The sequence below is a fragment of the Dromaius novaehollandiae genome, chromosome 2 (assembly GCF_036370855.1).
Source record: "Dromaius novaehollandiae isolate bDroNov1 chromosome 2, bDroNov1.hap1, whole genome shotgun sequence".
Classification (NCBI taxonomy): Eukaryota; Metazoa; Chordata; class Aves; order Casuariiformes; family Dromaiidae; genus Dromaius; species Dromaius novaehollandiae.
Genome location: NC_088099.1, coordinates 140,578,881 through 140,598,638, shown reverse-complemented (window position 1 = coordinate 140,598,638; position 19,758 = coordinate 140,578,881). Strand labels below are relative to the sequence as shown.

The window sequence follows — 19,758 nt, the reverse complement described above, 5'->3', positions numbered from 1 at the left end:
CGCCTATCATTCCTTTGAGTGCATGGCTGGCAGTCAGTGTCACTAACTCTACAGTAAGGATATATTGTGCTCTGCCTGTAAGGCCTCTCACTAAAATAGGCAAGCATGAGGAGACAGATCTCTGAAATGCTCTGGCTTGGGAAGAGGCTCCATCCCTCAGTGTTCATCAAAATTGGGCACCCCTACACATCAATTACGATGCTTTCAGCTTCTATGCGATTCTCTCATCCCACACCTCCCACTCCCATTTGGTTTTCGCAAGACTGTTGCGGCAGACCCCTGCAACACCACCCTGACTGATGCTGCTGAAGGAAGGGAGCAAGAAGCACAAGAAAACAGCCCACATGGTCTGACACCACACTGCCAAGGACAGCTAGCACCTTCTGTGCAACTGCTGGCAATAGCTAGTGGTCATTTTGGATAAGGCTTAAACTTCAAATGATTGAAGCAGAGCTTACAGCATCATAAGACCTAGTGAAAAAGTGTGGCTGTGGGGCTTCCCCCCCCTCCCCCAAAAAATATTAAGATAAAATTACTAGATATGCAGGCCTCTGAACTGTGTATCTTCCCTTCTACTACAAAACCCCACAATGGCCTTAGAAAGACACAGTCTGGTGACACACCGCGCTGGCACCCGCTGAAGGTTAGTGAATAAGGAATACACCCATGGTCATCTCATAGGATCCAAGACTCGGACAAGTAGGACAGTCACGAACCATAGGCTCTGTGAGATGACAGTGAAGGCTGAGCACTTACTTAAACTTGAACCACACCTCTGTTCAGGCTGACTTAATTTCCCATTAGAAGTTTGACCTCCACCCCAAAACTAAACTACATGGCACAGTTACATAGCAAACAGCCCTTCCCTGTTCTGAGGCAGGGACAGACAGGAGCCGCAAAGAAACCCCGCAGCCAAGGGAAGCCTGGCCAAAAGGAGGCTCCTCCTCATTTTATTCCTTTCCTCAGCGTTTCCCCACCTCAAGCTAGCAAGGCGCTGTGGCCAGCAGCGCTTGCTTCGGGGCCCGGCTGGTGCCGCAGCCAGGGCGCCCACAGGAGGCCGCGCCCTGCCACCAACTGCCACCACCAGCCTGCGCCGGCCCAGCCGCCCCGCACAGGACATGGCGCCAGCAGCGGCACCAGTGCCTCGGCCCCGGCCGGCGTGCAGGGCTGAGCTGTGGCTGTGGCTCTGCTTGCTGGGCAGCAGCAGCTGCTTGCGCTGCGGCAACGAGCAGCTGGTGTATTCGGTCACATTCTCCAAGGACACGAAGGCAGCGAGATGCACCCAGGTGAGCTACACCCGCACCAAGCCCATCCTCCTGCAGCACCCCTGTAGCAAGTACAGCTCCTGGGACAAACAAAAGATGTCCGTGTACCTGGGGAAGTTTGTTTTTATCAGCATGACTACTTTTGAGTCCAGCCTCTCCCCGCTCTCCATCCCAGAAGAACTTGAGGCCAAAGAAGCTGTCGTCAGCGCCATCGCCTTTGTGCACACGGACAGAGTTTCAATGGTGATTAACGGCCGGGTCTATGTGTACTTCAAGAGCCCTGACAGATGGGTCCCATCAGCAGGAGTCAGCTCATCCGTGTCCGAACTCTCAAACGTCCACTGCTGCTACACAGGAGAGGACTCCCAGTGCAAGGTGGTCAGCTGGACCCTTTTTGCTTACGACACAGGGCACTCTGTCTCCAAGAGCCACATCTTCCTTTCGAAGGACGGGGGTTACACGTTCACACGCATGCAGATCAGTACAGGAGAGCGAGGCATGCTGCTTGGTGTCTACAATTTCAACTCTTTTGGCCTGACTGGCCTGCTGATCAACAGAACTGGAGGGGATGAGACAGGGAAGGCAGCAGGGGCTTATTTTAAATACTTTGGTACTGAGAACAACCATGTGCCCAACTACAGCTCTGCAGTCTTCCGCCTGCTGTCCAAAGGCCCTGCTAAACTTTGGAGTATCCATAATCTTGGCTTGAGGGGTTTCCTCATTCTCTGGACAACAGACATTTTGCTTGTGTCCTCCAACAATGGCTTGTTAATGGATGAAGTGACTGTCATGCCAACAAAGAAGTTTCAAAACACTACCTTCCCCAACTGTGGTTTCTCCCTTGTGACTGTTAGCAGGTCTGAGATTGCAGTCTTGACCCAGGACAAGCAAGTCTTCTATGGCAGCATCAGCCAGGTCACTACTGTGGTGTATATTGCCACAGACGAGAGCATAGATTTGAACACCACAGTGATGCTGTTTGAAGAAAGAGGGTGGCTGACCTTACTCAGCCCTGTGATGAGCAATTTTTCTCAACTGTATGACTTCAAGAAATGCAAATTCAACTTGCAGTTGGCAGTCCGGAGATCTCAGCAGTCCTGTGATGTGGAGATCCTTGAAGGAAATTTCCAGAACAAGATCTATTACATTGACATGCATAAGAACCTGACTTTGAATGCCACGTTTGTGCCCAAGCGAGGCAAAACATCCATTCCCCTGGTGACAGTGAGCAACCCCCATGTGCTGGCTTTCAGTGCAAAGATATTAGAAAGAGGATTTACGTATGATGGAAACACCGAATATCTTCTGCACATAGGTCTGCAGCAGCAGTATTTCTCTGGTTTTGCAGAGCATGATTTCTGTTATGGCTTACTTGATGGTGAGTTATCTACTATCACTGTGGATATCCCTGACAAAGGCATTGGCTGTATTGATGTGGCTCCTTTGACTGCACTTGTTGCAGTGTCCTGTCCACCTACAAAGCATATTCAAATTTTTAAAAATATAACGGCATGTGACAAAGGCCTCATTCAGGAAGCAGTACTAAAGAAGAATTTCAGTTACACAATTAGCTATGAAATATATGACCCACAGTTTCTTGCCAGGCCAAATATACAGCAAGATAATCTACAGATCAAATATGATTTTAAGAATCTAGGATGTCCTCTTCTGGTATATTACAAAAATCCTTGGGTGCCAATTCTTGAGTTATGGGAAAACAGTGCATTTCAGGAGCATGTCTCTGCTGAATTTGTTATGTTTGAAATAAATGGAATGCATAACTATGATTATCTTTTGACCGCCAATGATGCCAATTGTTTCTCTCAACCTCAAAATTGGACTGCTTTGCTAAAAGAGCAGGAATCTCCAGACCCACATACTGCATGGACCAGAAGAAACTATATGAGCTGTAAGAACAGGAATGGACCTGAATTAAAGTGGCCCTCAGTCAAGTATCAAGTTCTTGGTGGAGGCAAAAATAAGATCATTTTCCCTCCATACAATGGTCTGTATGTTTTTAAAGCCATTATAGTGGATACATTTTACAGTTACTGTGACTTAACCATAACCTTCTCAATTTACGTCTATGGTGCCTTTCCCAGGACCTACTTAAGTTTTCAGGCCACACTGATAGGCCTTCTGATTTTAATTTTACTTTTGATTTTGACAGGCTACTTCCTACCTCATTTATCACTCAAAAAAATTCATCCAAAAGTTAAAGTATTTTGAGTACACTTTTTGAAAGACTATGGGAAATCTAACCAGAGAATGTCCCTTCTAGTTAAGGAAGTTCTGTTTTAGTTATGAAGATGTGACAAGAGAAATCAGGCAACTAGCTCAATGTCCATTTTCTAGTTAAAGAGTTCAAAATTCAAAATTAATGGAACTTTAAGAGGAAGTTGCATTACAATAGCTTTAACATGCTAATCAGTTTGGTTTTCTTCTCCCCATTTTTTCATTCTAAAATTTCCACTGACCTTTTGTGGCTTGTCCTACTTACTGCTTCACTGTAGAGATAGGGGTTTTTTTAAAAAAACTATTTTTCAGTACGAGTGCATGATTTCACAAATATGCCAGCTTTTAATTTAGGAAATAACTTTTAAATTTAACATAACTATGTGAGCTTCATAGGATTTCTCACGAATCAGTATCCATGAAGGTTTTGTGACAAACACCAATAATCTCCAGATTTCAAAACTTGAGCTTGTAATGAGCAAGTCTTCAGACAGATAACATAGCTTTTCACTCATGCTGAGTATCAGGAGAATATTACCTGCTTAATAGTAATATACAGGTAGTACTGTGAAAGAGCCAGCATTCTGAAAAATTTCTAAATCCATTTTATTTATTTTTTAAGTAATTTGGTAGACATTTTCCTAATAAGACAGCAAAATTCAATAAAAGCTAAGCCTACCACACAGTAAGACAGCCATTTGATCTATAAATTAGACAGCAGTTAATAATACTTTTGCTATAAACCATTTCAGACAACTCAGTATTCCAGAATTCTGTAAATTTCAAAAATACAACTTAATTTTTGGTATGTAGTGCTAGTTAAGGCCTTATTCTGTTATGTAAAATGTTCAAATAAGATTTTAATAAAGCAATTTAGGATAGAGATAATAAAGATGAGTTTCCATCATACATAATATAGGTTCCAAATTAAACTTTTTTTTTCCTGTTTTGATTCATAAGATGGAGTTTAGTTAAAATGAGGAAAAAAGTTCCAAACACTCCATAGCTATATCAGAGTAACCAGTCCTAAAAAAATCCCAAAGAAAAAAAATACCCCAACAACCCACAACTCAGAGATTAATATATTTAGTAGGTTTTCTACCATTTTTGAGAAGGAAGTGCAGGAAGTATGAAAAAGGCACAGAAAAGACCTTGCTATAATATCATTGTCATCTTATATAACAGTAAAAGAAATCAAATCTCTATACAGATAAATATGATAAGTACAGAATGGAGCCTCTTTAAGAAGCTTACATAGGAGATATAGAATGTTCTTTCAACTGTAGTAGCAACCAACCTAATTACATACGAATCAAATGCAGTCTTTGCTTGCCCACAAAAACAGTTAAAGATTTCATCTTTTCTAAAGACTACCAACTATAGCTAGTCGAGAATTTGTGACTGGCAGTCTGAACAACAAATTAAGTGATCTTCAACATGCCTGCAGACTTTTAAACAATTTTTGAGAACAGGTATTGCCTATTGTCTCCCTCAGCTCACAACTGTATTGCTGTGGTCAGTTTCTTCTCTTTATCTTTCTTCAAACTGCTAGAGTCCAGCTCTCTTGTGACAGTTTCTCTAGACCTGTCCCTTTCTTTTTCGACTCTTCTGCCAGACTTATTCACATGCCTTCACAAGTTTCACCTGAGTGAAACACTCTTAACTTGTCACAACATTCAGCTTACCTGCTTTCTCAGTATCCCGCTAGATAAATGTAGTACAGAACTTTGAAAGCAACTTTAAGCTGAATTCTTATACTGTTCAGCCACAAATGCCTTTCTGCCACCTCCAGGCAGCATTCTTCTCCAATATTCTTACACAGCTTTGATTGTGAGCACTTCAGTGATAAGTCCACAGGACATGTATGACAGCACATACAAGCTGAAAGACACTGCTTATTGCCTCAAGTCACACATACTAATATACAAGTTCCATAAGCAACTACAGAGATGGAATATTTGTCATCCTATTTTAATATGCATATAAAAACTAAGCAAAGATTTTATTTTTGCTGCTTCATAGGAGACAGTTAAAAAAGCATGCAGCAAGCAGACTGAACTACTAGAGAAAGCACAATAGCATATAAATGAAATCAACAATTTAGCTGCCATACTCTAAACGCCCTTTATTTGCATACACAATGGACCCAAATACTAGAATGCCCTCTCAAACTTAAGGAAGTGATGTAGAGCAAAAGGTATCAGCTGCATAGATTGATATTCTCCTCCATTCTAGAACTATGCTTTCACAAACATTACACACTTTCTAAATCACACTCATGGCTTCATAAAGATGTTATATAACCTTATGATTCCAGATTTCCATTGCACAAAACAATAACCCACCAATGCAGAATTTCATCCCCCCCGCCCACCAAGATGCCTAAAACCACCCAAATTCCCATAGCCCTTATGTTTCTTTAGAACTGAAGGGGACATAGCAGTGCATGCTCTAAGTATGAAACTGATGGCAGAATTCACCCCATTTCAGGACCAAATTACAGGTTAGTGAAACAGCTCATTGAAATATTCAATAAAATTAAGAAGTTAAAGTTTTATTTTTAAAGGTATGGAATTATTTCCATGTTTTATTTAGTAAAAGTCTAAGTTATTCCCAAATTTTCTACCATGCCCAGAGTAAAACTGAGTGTTTTACTTATTGGGGGGGGGGGGGGGGGGGGAAGCTCAAGCTTTATGGTTTTATAGCAGAAAATTCACTAGATATCTGAAAACAAAAAAAAAAATCCCCTGGGTCATGTCATTTTTGAGGACTTCTTTCCAACTGTGCAGAAGACAATATAATATGTTAATCTACTCTAAACTGTATGGCAGGCTCAAGGATTTGAATGAATACTGTTTCTCAGCAAGCAGCAGTTTCAGCCTTTACAGAGATGCTTGTTTGCTAAATAGCATGACCAGGTAAGTTTTGTTTAAATACAACTGTTTTTAGTCATCTCTGTGGGTGCAAACATGCACACAGTTTTCCATCTGAGAATTCCTTAAAGAGGCAGGTTTAACTATTTCTGCTTGCCAGCTCTTCTAAACAATTGCATAGCAAACTTCTGTTCTGCCCCATAAATGATTACATTCTGAACAGTTTACCCTGTCAAACTAGCAATGCACTACAAAAGAACTGGTGCCAATTCGTAAAGAAAATGTTTAATTTTAATGGTTACAATACAGAGTCATTTCTTTGACACAGCATGGCAGCAGTCTTTTCTAACAGTGTACTCCACTTTAAAAGTTAGAATGACAACTTCTGCTTTTCAAGAAGTTGTCTTAGAATATGACAAATTAAAAACAAACCTTCAGTACTTCCTAATTACCATATCAGGAAGTAGAATAAGCAGGAAATTTCACAGAAGCATGTGTGGCGGACAGATGAGTGAACTTTTGCCTTAAACATTTCTTGGTACATAAGGTGCAAGCACACCATAACCCCGAACAAGCCATCTGTTCCCGGCGGGAACAGGACTGAGCTGCTGCGACCCCTGAAATGGTCTCCCTGCGACCATTCGGGACACACCAAGCCTGCGCTGAACTGGACCACGATCGGACAGAGACTTTGGGACCTGGACTGCAAATTGCTGCTTAGCACAACTTTTATAAAACTTGCTTAGCATAAGTAGCTAAATTTGCTGAAGCCTTAGGCCGCACTCCCTAGTTCAGAGAGAAAGGGCCCCAGAGCTGGTGCAGACTGGAAAGATAAGGGAGTTACAAGCAGTCTGCATTCCTATGCTTCACTCTCCGGGAGGGAGGATGTCAAGGCTTTGAAATAAGGCCTGCTTGGGCGCCAGGACCCTGGGAAACAAAGCCTCCCCTCACTGCTGAAACAGTGTTAATTTGGGGGGGTCTGGATTATATCCTCCTCATCAGGACCTTGGAAGATAACACCTACTGTCACTGCTGGGGCAGTACTAATTGCTGGAACAACACCTGTTGGTCAGGGCCCTGAGAAAGCAGGGCAGAGCTCGAGGAATCAAAACACATCTGTCAGCAGAAACCGCAACAGTAAAGATAAGGGAGAAAAGCAGCCTGCCTAAGAACAATGATGAGACCCAACAGGGAGCAGGAGACCCCAGACCCCAAAATTACTATTGGTCTGAACTACCGCATGAGGGGTGGGAAACTTAATTTGAAAAAGCTATAATTGCCCAGGGATTTCTTTGTTCGGGGTCCCTCTTTGGAGGCACCCAACTCGAGCTGTAACTCCCAGGGTGAAGAGAACCAACATGACGCCGCTGGATCCACGGGTGGTGATATCTCTCTCTCTTTCCCCCTTTTCTCTCTCTCTCTTTCTCTCTCTCCTCCCCTTTGCCTTTCCCCACCTTTTCTCCCCACTCTGTGGAAAATAAATTTAAAAGGTTGTACGATATTTGACCGGTTTTAGCATCTTAATCTCGTCCTTGGGATCGTAACGAAAGCCCCCCCCACCCCCCGATATTGGATCGGGACAGCATGCCAGGAATCACTTAAGGTGGGTAGTCCTCCAATCTGCCCAATAGCAGAAGAGGAACAGTACTCTAGCCCAGAAACAACATATTGCTAGATAAGCATCTAGATAAGCATCTAGTTCATAAATCAACATGATCTACAGTCATATTAAGTATATAACTACAAAAGATCATGTGCTATGAAGGGATTCCAAGACTGTGGAAGTGTTAACTCCTGAAGGCAGTCATACAGTAGCTCTGGATAAAAGAAATTGAAAGTCTTTTCCAAAAAAATGCGTGCACACACCGCTGGAGGCAGATGTACTGTTTCATTAAAAAAGGTAGAAATTTTGTCCTATTAGGGAAACTTTCTTCAACCACAAGATACAGCAGACTGCCAGAAGTCTGGTTTGCTTACGTGCTTCAGATTTCTCCTGTACCCAGTTAACCCATCATAAGCAATAATTCCCTAATTCTAGCCGGTTTCACTGCACTTGATTGCTTCACATTGCCTTCTCCATGTTCAGCAGCTGTCAAATTAAGAAGTCCCCAGCACACAGTAAGTAACTGAAATCTCCCAGGTAGCTGTAGTCTGAGGGTTGTACCAGGGAACACTGTATAAGAACGCAAAAGGCAAGTACAGCAAGCACTACAACTTTCATCAACATTAGACATGACAACAGGCCAGAACCTCACCTGACCTAAGAGGACCAGTATAAACACAGTACATAACTGAATTTCTATATATCATCAGCACCTGTACAATCTGCTACAGCTGTATAAAGGAAGCAAAAGAACAGCCACAAGTCTATACAGTCAATATGGTGTATGTTTTATTCTATTTACAGTACATTTGTTATAAATATAATACATTTCTTGAAAATCTTGAGTAGATTTTTTTTTAAAACAGATCAATTGTTATAGTTACATAATAAAGCAAATGACAATTTAAATGACAATCTCATGGTTGTGAAATAGTGCATTCTGTGCTGAGATGAATGAGAAAATACTCAAACTGGTCAAAAAATTATTTTTGAAACATCTTAGGTGGACTTGTGTGTAAACCTTGAAAGGTCAGCTTTCATAAACATGAAAACTCAAAACAAAAATCTTAAACTAATTTTAAAAAACTGAGGAACAGATTTGAGACACCCTATTGAACTTCACAGTAAGGCTGGAATTTATCATGACTAACGGCTTAAGCCAGGAAAAAGCCAGTGAGGGTTTCCTCCTGAACCATATCCTAATACAGTCACAAATATTAAACACACCATGCTGGAAGTTACACAGCAGTCAAACTGCATCTTTGACAGGGCATAGGACAGAAATATGTTCAGATTTCGAGTCAGAGTATTTTGTGTTATGAATATTTTAGTTACCAGAGAAATGCATTATAAAAGGATAAACATATTTCAGTCCAACGTGCGTTGCATTGAGAAATAAACTGACAAGTAGTCTGAATATTTTGCTAGTTTCTTTCCTACACAATCTTTAGTAACAAGTTAGATGCTGAGGTGCAATTTCCAAAAACTGCAGTAAACAGTCAGCCAGCAATTTAAGAAAAGAATCCCATTTATTTTGTCTTTCAGTATGATTTTTTCATAAAGTGGTCAGATATTATTAATAATGATCAGTGCAGGCATGGAGTTCTGCTGGCTTGTTTCAAACAAAGTAACTTGGTCCGCTAGCTTGGCAAATACCCGGGGAGTTCCAAGATTATAGACGCCTGTATGAACGAAGCAAGCTTTCAGCTGCAAGCTGTAGACCTCCTGGCTTTTAAGTTGAAGCTTGTACTGCGTTTGCCCGAGCCACATAAAAGATCCATGGATTTCTAGCGCTTCTGGGCTGAAAGAGAAGGTAAAGTTTATTTCTTCTCCTTTTGAAGCATGTATTACTATTTTTATATAAATCCCTCAACTTTACAGGCCACCTAGGATTTCAGGGTGCACTCTGCATCTGTGTCCTGTCCCTTACAACAGAGGTACTCATCTATGCTTGTTGCAAGTCCTCTCTCAAAAGCCAGGAATTGGAAATGCCAGTTGCTATTTTGGCAGTCTTCAGATGTGATAGTTCTTACTGCCTACAATAATTTACCCAAGTCCTTCCCCTAAGTGCACTGTGCTTTGTTTTTTCCCCACACCTTATCTTTAAAAGGCCAAGCTTACTGTAGCAAGGGAAAGTTACACTTTCAAGATTAACAGTTATAAGCATAGGTACACAGAACTGCACTTAATACCTACCAAGATGCTAAATGCAGCTCCAAAAAAAAAAAAAAATCTGTATGTCCTTCATATTCTAGAAACACACACAGACACAACCAGACTTCCTAGTCACCCTTGGGTATCTTGATGGATTCCACTTGTACTGATCAGTCCCATTTAACTCCAGATCCTTACTTTTTCCCAAGTACTTCCCGTCTTCTTACCTCTATGACTCCCACATCACATACTGCTTTACAGTTGCTCCCCTCTTGGCTCAGGTGGATCAGTACAAGTCTTTAAAACATTTCTTTGGTTCCTAATATACATATACACTAACAAATTATGAATTCCAGTGTATTCACACCTTTTCATAGAACCGGCACAAATACTAACAGACCTAGTCACAAGATCCAAATTGTTACAGTCCCAGAAACTCCTAGGTAAGGCATCCTACAGTCTGCCCTATAAGCTAGAATTAAATCAAAACATGTATCATACAGAAATAGTCAACAGGGATATACACTGCTTTACAGACTTCGCATTACTGTTTTAGAATTCGAGGCACACAGCCTGACGGAGCTTTGCCTTGGAACACCGCTGCAGAGTAACCACCTTGTGTAAACACACCAGGTTAGTGCATAGCTTCCTACTTTTGACTCATTAGAAAAATAGGCTTCCGTCTTTAATTCTGAACCTATTATTATGCCTCAGTATTATGCCTCAGGCTTTCAATTTCTATTTGTCCAGACAGACTGCCGGCAAGGAACAAGCGTTCCCTGTGAGTACAGCTATTTCAATGTCTTTCATAACCTGCTTTCCCCCCCGCCCCCGACTATTCAATCAGGGTAGCCACCACATCAATTTGTGGTATCAGTGCAACTAGCATTATATCTGACAACAGACAGGTGCCCCCCCATCTGAATTATGCATGAGTTAAATTTTTTTGTTTTAACAAAAGTGGAAGAATTATCAGTGGTACATCACGGCACTGAAATGCTATCTTTCCCAAAGAAATCATCAGCAAAACTTTCAGAAACAATTCACAAAATATTTCCTCAGTGCTAGTATTTTCTCAAATACTATTACAGCTCCAAACAAAAATCCATAGTCATAAGAATCAGATGATAAACCTAGGGGAGATTTTAAAAACATTTAAGATTCTGTGACATTGTGACACACCAAATCATATTTCAGGAAACAATACTTAAGTTTAAATTTCAAAAGGTCATCTCTACAAATTCTTTTGATATTTTAAAATGAAAGAAATTCAACAACATGTTTTAAAATGTAGGTTTGCAGAAGCTAGTACTTCGCAGGTCTTTTTCTGGAAAAATATGGAAATATTTTTAACTAGCAAAGTTTAACTGAACTCTTCAGAAGTCACAATTCAAGGTTCTTCCTTAATAGCAGTCAGAAGCAAAGCAAAAACTGAATAGTGACTGAAGACTCCCATATAAAGTCTTTAACAACTTGTGTTCTTCCATAGAAACCATTTGGCAGGGGGGACTTATTCTAGATATTTAACACATTTAAAACATTTTAAGATTTCCTAAAATCCAGAAGCATTCTCTGAAAGTATTAAATAATATGCACACATTACCTTGTTGTTTTATGCCGTAAATCAATCATCACATCTACAACAGCTTGGGAACAATTGGAAAGTAGGAGAGTGACAGGTACTAGACAGAGGCTGTGAAGAGAAATAATTTAATAGCTAAGGAAAAAAAGCTTTAAGGAGAAAAAGCTTTATTCTGAATAGTCTTAACTATACTCTTAAATAGACTTTTAAGAATTCAACTAATGTAAAATTAACATGTAGTTGTCTATTATACATCTGTCTGAGACAGCATACATTGCAATATAGCCACTTACATTCACTAGTTATTTATATCAAAGCTAAAAATTGAGGCAAACACTAAGCCACAGCTCAGTTACCACCTTCCTTTGTCCAACTGAGAAAGATCAACGCAAGCATAAATACAGGAGAGATACTGATGTATAACAAGAGAAGTTTCACAACGAGATAGCCTGGTCCAGCATGCTGGTCTTTAAACTGCTGTTCAGAACATTTTCTTCAAAATATTTTCACTAGACACTTCTCTTCTGCACTGCCTTCTGTAGACGAATTGCTTGCATCTGACACCGTAAAGTTTTAGCCAGAACAATGCCCAGCAGAAGCCGAGACAGCACGCACATTTGGTGATAATTAAAGCCACCACTCTGAATACAGCTAATGCGGTCCACTGATATTTTGCATACACAGAATCAGTATGACATTATTTATAAATAGCATGGCAGCCAGAAGGACATGAGACTGTTACAGACAGATGTATGAACTACTGCAGCTGAAATAGCTCTATTTATGTATGAAGTGGTTTGCACCACTAGAATTCCTTGCCTTTGCTTAACAGTTCAAATATCCTAAACCTGACAAGTTTTTTTTTTTCCCTCCCCTCTTTTCTTCACACTGGAAATTATACTGAATAAGATAAAAACTTGGTATGGGAATAATACATGCTTTATAACAGTTATCAAATTAAGCCACTTCATAAAGTAAACCCTCTGTTTTGGCAACTTACTTACATTAACTGAAATTAAATTAAATGCCAGTGGAACATGATAGAGTTCAGACTGAACAACACAAACCTAAATAGGTATCTTCTTGCTTAGAAAACAATTCATTTCCTATCTGGAAGTGAATCCAGCATGCTTTGTTCAGTTCATTTTAATTGTGAAAAAGTCAAGATTTTACAGGTTCCAACTAATCCACTCTAGCAGTCTGCTCTCTTACAAGGGTTATTTTTGAGATTCTTCTGGGAGAAAAGCTCCAGTGATCTAAACTGTTACCACCTTTCCTTACAACACAGATCAGAACCACTCAGTTAATCCTGATAAGCCAGATACTGTAGACATTTTAACAGTTTTTAAACTTAGAACTACCAGGTTACTTTCTGTCTAGCTCCTCAGAGTAGTTACACTATTTCCTCCTTTGCCCTCCCCCCAAAAATAAGTGGAAAGGCAGCAGAATATTTATTTTACTTTCAGCAAGTTCGATAGGTTTACTAGTTAATATTAAACTGAATTGCAGTAATACAGCCTGTTTCTTTAAGAAAAACTTTCATTTCACATATACAACCCTGAAACAGTAAAAGTTTCAAAATTCAGCAGCATTTCACCTTTGTCCACCATACAGTTTTATCATCTTCTGCAGCATAATTCACATAGTATCTCTCAACACGATTTATATCAAATTAGCGCTATTTCAACAGTTTCTACAGGAAACATTACACTAACCTTTTTTGATGAAATGAGTGACTAAAAGACTCTGGATAATGAAGCCTGGTTTTGATAAGATTGGAGAGCTGCTCTGGTGTTGGTCTTGCAGGTACTGGGGTGTTTTCTGGTCGAAAAAACTTTAGAAGGACTGTTTCTGGTAATTCCTAAAATAAATTCAGAATGAAGTTTAAAACATTGATACGAGTGTACTGTGCAACACAACAAGAAATCCAGTCAAAGAAGTTAAAATTTTCGGTTAATAACTCCAGGACACAAATCTACATCATTATGAAGCTTACAATTTTTTCCCCATGTATTTAGTATTTAGTGTCCTAGAGGAGGAAGTGATATGACTTATTCAAGAGCTTCTTTTGAGACAAGAGATTTTACAGTCACTTGTGAAAACACTATCTGTGCATGTTTCACAAAACATGCTCACGCTGGGGGGGGGGGGGGGGGGGGGGGGACGGGACTTATTTTTGTTTCAAGTAGGAAGAAAGGGACAGCATTTGAACAGTTCCCAACTCAACAATTCTAAAGAACCCAAGCACTGCATCGGTAATGTTCACAATAGGAAAGCCAATAGCAAAGCTCCCCAAAATGGATCCACCATAAAGCAAACAACACACAGAAGTTTATGGGAACATGCTAACAATGACTGAAGGGCACACCAAGGCAGAGTAAGATCTGTATAGCAAGCTCTCACAGATGTGAAAGTTATCTTCCCTTGTCCCCAGCTGAAAGTCCAAGTCAAGCAGTGACACTCTACTTGGGAGTATCCCAGCCCTATGGGCAGACTCAATCTCTGAAGCAGAAGAAATCAGATGACGCAGAAAGATGCAGTGCCAAGAAAGCAAATCGGGCTGCATTTGGTCCAGCACCAGAGTACTACTGTAACTCTATCATCATCTAATCTGTTTTGCAAGCAGGATTTACTGAGGAAGTGCCTACCCTTCGTTGTTCCCTTACGAATCTATTGTGCAAAAAGTCCAAATTTAGAAGAAAAAAGAAAAAAGAAGAATTTGCAGCAATAAACATAGCAGTAACTACTAACTATGGGAGGATTTAGAAACACTAGTATGTCATCAGTACAGTGCAACAATGTCTCCTTTTTGTCTAAGGGTGATGGATTGTGCCTTATAAATTGAAAACGAGCACTACAGGCAGCAAAACCTGACTGAATAACAGACAGTGAGACAGTGAAGTCAGCAAACATTCTGCAAGCTGTGTGATCACAGTCAATGTTTGCCTGTGCTTGGTATAACCAGAAAACTTCAGAAGTTTTATCAAGCTTGCAATCCTTTCCTTTACATTTTAAGAAAGTTCCAATTCCTTTTAATTTGAGGCACAAGAAAGATATTTCACAGTAACAGTGAAATATATCCACTAAGTGCTTGAACGAATTTGGGGTTTCTTCTCTATCCTATGGGCATCTAATTTGATGGAAGTTGACAGCATGAAAAATACTGGTCAGAGATTAGGTACTACCTAATTAACAAATTTAGATTATAGGTTTTCATTTAAATTGATCTGTCCCCTGAAAGTATAGTACAACTGATTATTCAATGCCCTTTTTAACAACACATCAATATCCTACATGCTACAGTTTTCCCTAGAGTGAATTACCTGTTCCAAGTCCTCCCAATCAGAATTCCCGAGTATTTTTTTTAAACCCTACAAAAGACAGATACGAAGGTTTATCTCTACAGACAACAACATCATGAACAGCAGCAGGAACATTTATTGATGAAAAGGCAGAATGTCTTTAATGCTTCAAACCTTTACTTCTAATATTACATTTCTACTGAATGACTGGAAAGCAGTAAGACTAACAATTTAACATCAGAGTTAAACCTTAATTCAAGTCAGTCTCTAGGGGTCAGACTCAGATAAAGATATCTGCATCTCTAAGGTTGCTCAAAGTCTAGCTATTTGTAACTTTATTTTTCAGCCTGTGTTCTAGACAAAGTAGCATTTAGCCATGATTCTCTTAGGCAATGCTTTAGGAGAAAGTTAAGCATCTCCAAATGATAACCAGAAGATCTACATATAAATCAGGGAGCTGCCTAGAGACCGCTAATAAATAATGCTAAGTTTAAGGATGCATTAGACTCTATCCCTATGCTAGAACTTGGGAAATTGAATCAAGGCTACAAAAAAGATGCCCGTACCCATTTGGGCACCTGTACCCTCCCCTCAAGGATATGCTCCAAGAAGGTAACAGCCTCAAGTTCTAAGACTTTCACAGTCACTTACAATTAGAAACAAAGTAAAACAAAAACAAGAACCAAATGGGTGGGATTTTGTTGCTGAAAGCACCCCTAGAATACCAGTCCAAACAGAGTATGTTTTTGCCATTAAGAAAGCAAGTTCTGACATCTGAAGTCAACTTTTTGACCCTTGCAAAGCCTCCAGAAGCGCTATGGACTCCAGTACACAACAAGCACCATATATTCCAGACAAGAACAACAAAACAATGGTTAAGATATTCCCTTTAAAAAAATGTTAAGGTATATCTGAAGGTCTCATCCATCCACACTGGTCATGGTACAGATGGACTTGGTTGGAAAGAACTAGAAGAAGAAGTAGGAAGAATTGTAGGTAATTTTTTTATTCTGCAGCTGTGTTTAGTTTTTTTTCCAATGGAAATGTACAATAGAGTCTGTAGCAACAGACCCACATCTCTTCCACAACTGCCTTCCAACAGCAGCAAGACTGTACAATTAACATTAGGAAAGTTGTTTGTTTTCAAGAAAGATTTTTACTGCACAAGTGATTCTCATCTACAAATAACAGCTTCAGACATACACACCTAAAACTAGATATATGCTTACTGTTTCAAGTAAAATAACCTTGTCACTTTTTGACTAGTCACAAAAAAAGCCAGCATCTTTAGAGTCTGATTTTTGCTACCTTGCTTCAGAGTCATGTATTACCCTTACACTGAATTTTTAGAATTGCATGTTAATCATTCACAATGATCTTAGATTTCTCATGCAACTGAACTACTATGCTAATTAAAGTTGGAAAAGTCAAAATTTATACCCAATTAAAAGCATCTCTGCATTACACCATAGATGTAATAGATAGGTCTGCCCATAACACATGGATGGAGTTTCAAAGCGCATGTTATTCCTTTTTATCAAGTGAATGAAGTGATATCTTCACATTCAGATATTTTAAAGGATTTTTCAAACTGTTGTGGAGTATTAGACAACTCTAAGATTTTCATTTCAGAAACAAATCGACCCAATTATTGGGTCAATGTAGTCTTAAACAGATGAAGAAAAATAAACATAATTTAAGTTCAAAGCTGTGTGGAAATTCAGCAGTATTTTTTCCGTAAGTCACCAATTTGAGACAGTCAAAACATTAGTAACATGGTTAATTAAGTGTTAAGGACCAATATGCATAGCATGGAGGAGATCCAAACAGGAAACTCTTGAACAATCCCAAGTGTATAGAAAGGAAGACGGACAAGACACTTGAAAGCAACGAAATAAAAACAAGAAATTAAGAGCTCTGAAGTTTTCTTCCACCCTTTCCCATTTTTAGAATAGCAAACTTCCATTTTTTTTTAAAGCCAGGCTTTAAGGCTTTTCTTGACCATATGACTTTCATATATTTACTCTAGCTCCTAACCCAATGAAACAATTCTCCAGAGTAGTATTTTATTAAGACAGCAATTAACATTTAAGCATGTATTTTAAGACACAGAAATATTATAGCCCCAGAGTCTAACACTTGATAAAGAAGTAGGTGTCAGTTTGTCAGCTATTTGAAATTTTATTCATATGACAGTAAGGAAAGCCAGTCCTCAAGCTGGTACAGTAATAGGTACATTAATTCATACAAAGAAAATGTATACTTCAACGCTTATGTTTCCTCTTAAGAATTTCACTTTCCCTTCAGTAAGTTGGTTTAAAGGCGGCCTTAAATCCATTCCAACAGTCCATGTTGAGGTATTTCCCCCCATACTCCATACAAAACACTGAACTAGCACAAGACATCACTTCTAGTAACTCATTTGAAAAAAGTTACTTGAACCCTACACCTCTCATGCCTTTCAAGAATTCCTGCTTCCATACTGATGTAGCGTCACTAAGCTACATCTATATTAAGAAGCAGTGCAACTCAAAGTTAGATTTGTGAAGTGAAACAGCTGGTACCAAGAAGCCAGCATCCACACCATCTTTCATGGATTTTACTTTGGACTAGCACTGGTCTGATCCTCAGGACTGAATCAGCAGCCCAGAGCATATGATATGCAGTTCTGGAACACATCTGGATTAACTCTGTCTGGAAGGAATCTAGTTTGTGCATTCCAAGACCACTTCACCATGAAAATAAAAGGCTGTACCTGGGGACAGTATCTTCAAGAACACATGCCTAATCTAAACAAAAACACTCGCAGACACTTGTATCCCATTCTAGACTTCACTCGATGCTAACTGTAAACTCACATGCATGAAACAAGTTTCAGATATAAAGGCACACTACTCCAACATGCTGGCATTCAGAAATGACAGCTCCAATAGACAGCTTTTCATCAACCACAGCATGAAGTGTCTGACAATCAAAAGTACAGCAGATGTACCAACCCCACACTATTATTTCAGTCCCACCATATTAGAATTTGCTTTTTCTTTGGAAACTTTTGGCTCGAATTTGCCAAAGCAAACTAGGAGACGAAGCTGTAAGTGATATGGAAGATGGGCCCAGACTGAGAACAGAGGTTTAAAATACTTCAACTTTCTTCTCTCCCCTTCCTAAGGGACAGTAGCAAGGTCAAAAGCTCAAGGGACAGGAGTTGCATTTTGGATGCAGTTACATTCTGACCTTCACTTAATACAACCCAATTCAAAGAGGAAATAAGCTTCAAAAGAAGCAAAACAGACTCATAACAGTGTCACTGTCAAAGACAACAGCCCTTAGTTGCAAATAATCCAGCTAGTCTTTATTACCCTTTGAGCACCTATTCAGTTTAACTTCCTACATGAAGTGTTATATCCTTGCTAGAGACTATAATTTATCACTTTGAAATCTTTCTATTCCTGGTTCAAGGAAAGCTGTATTTAGCTTTTTTTGCCCTGCTTGTACCAAAAGAGCAGTTTTTTTTTTTTAATATTTAGAAGTGAGGGAAAGATAGGAGGATAAATACTTTCCTGACTGTTCAGAGAGCTTTACATGTGTGAACAAATGTTTTAACTGTGTCAATATTCTGTAAACGTTGCTTTAACTTGAATCCAAACTCCTAGAAGAAAAAGATGCAAGTACTTCACCAAATCACTTGAAAAAAAGTCTACTCTGCCCAGTAATCTATGCTCAAAAAACCCTACAGTGTGAGAGAATAAAGAAAAAACACACAAACCAAACCCACAAACTAACTGTATTCAACTACAAAAAAAATCCAGTAAGCTTCAGGGGTACAGTTATCATTGTCTCAGTTAGAATTAAGAGTTCATAATTCTATACTGAATGCATATGGTAAAAGAGTAAATAAAGCACATGCATTTGAGGTTCCATGTAAAATTTATAGTTTTCTGTTGTCATTTTCTTGACAACCAGTGATTGTTATTTCAATCAAATGCTCTTGCAAGTTATGCTGCTGTGGTGCAGGAGTAATCACATCCTGCTGTCTACTCCACATCCTTGCTGCATCCATCACATCTTTCACATTGAGGTAAACAGAAGAAAATACCTGTCCTTGCCTTTCAATCAGTGCAGTCTAACATCTTAGCTTGGAAACCTTAAGAGGACTTATGCTAAATTAACATACCAGCTTGACACTGCAGAACTGCAAAGCTCATTTCTTCAGGCTCTCTTAAGACAACACTCACTGAAAGTTTAAGTCTCAAAAAAGAGCCAGAGCTATCACTTGCATTGTCCTATCTTGACGCTGCATTCAAAATGAGTGACACTATGAATGATAATCTACCAGCAGCTACCAAAATAATGTGAAAAACGTGACAGCATCAATAAATACAGTTCTACTGGTTCTTCTACAGGACTGCTTTACTGTAGCTTTATTTCTCTGAGGGGTTCTAGAAGTTTGGATAAATCCAAACTAAATCCTTGAGGTAGGCAAAGAATTCATCTCAGATATATACAATAATTAGCAAAAGCAATAGAAACCAATCAGTATACAGTTTTTAACCAAAAACTGAACTATCTAAATTTGCTCAAGGTAGTTATTTGAGGAACTCAACTAAGATTTTAGTAACTTTTCAGATTTCCCCCTGCTGCCCAGCCTTCTATCTTGTTCGTGTTTTCTTCATGTCTATTCTAAGATTGCTCTTCTTGGTTGAGGAATACTGTATTGCCAGTCAGAAATACAAAGACTTCTTTA

The 19,758-nt window shown here is 39.4% G+C and overlaps 2 protein-coding genes across 6 annotated transcripts in view; one reads left to right on the top strand and one right to left on the bottom strand.

The window, feature by feature from the left end:
* The first annotated feature begins 1,118 nt into the window (after positions 1–1,118).
* On the top strand, positions 1,119–3,494 carry CATSPERD (cation channel sperm associated auxiliary subunit delta). Its single transcript, XM_026119584.2, has one exon. It carries the CDS (start codon positions 1,119–1,121, stop codon positions 3,492–3,494), a length of 2,376 nt encoding a protein of 791 aa, XP_025975369.2.
* Positions 3,495–8,743: 5,249 nt separating this feature from the next.
* Positions 8,744–19,758, bottom strand: part of TRAPPC8 (trafficking protein particle complex subunit 8) — a 69,643-nt gene continuing 58,628 nt past the window's right edge. For 3 of the 5 annotated variants that reach the window (XM_026119582.2, XM_026119577.2, XM_026119579.2), the window contains 4 exons: positions 15,036–15,083; positions 13,428–13,573; positions 11,734–11,823; positions 8,744–9,777 (listed from right to left, as the gene is read on the bottom strand). In XM_026119582.2, coding sequence (XP_025975367.2) covers positions 9,543–9,777; positions 11,734–11,823; positions 13,428–13,573; positions 15,036–15,083 — 519 coding nt within the window. In that variant the 3' untranslated portion in view covers positions 8,744–9,542. The remainder of the gene's footprint in view (positions 9,778–11,733; positions 11,824–13,427; positions 13,574–15,035; positions 15,084–19,758) is intronic. The other 2 variants (XM_026119578.2, XM_026119581.2) reach the window with 1 other exon arrangement.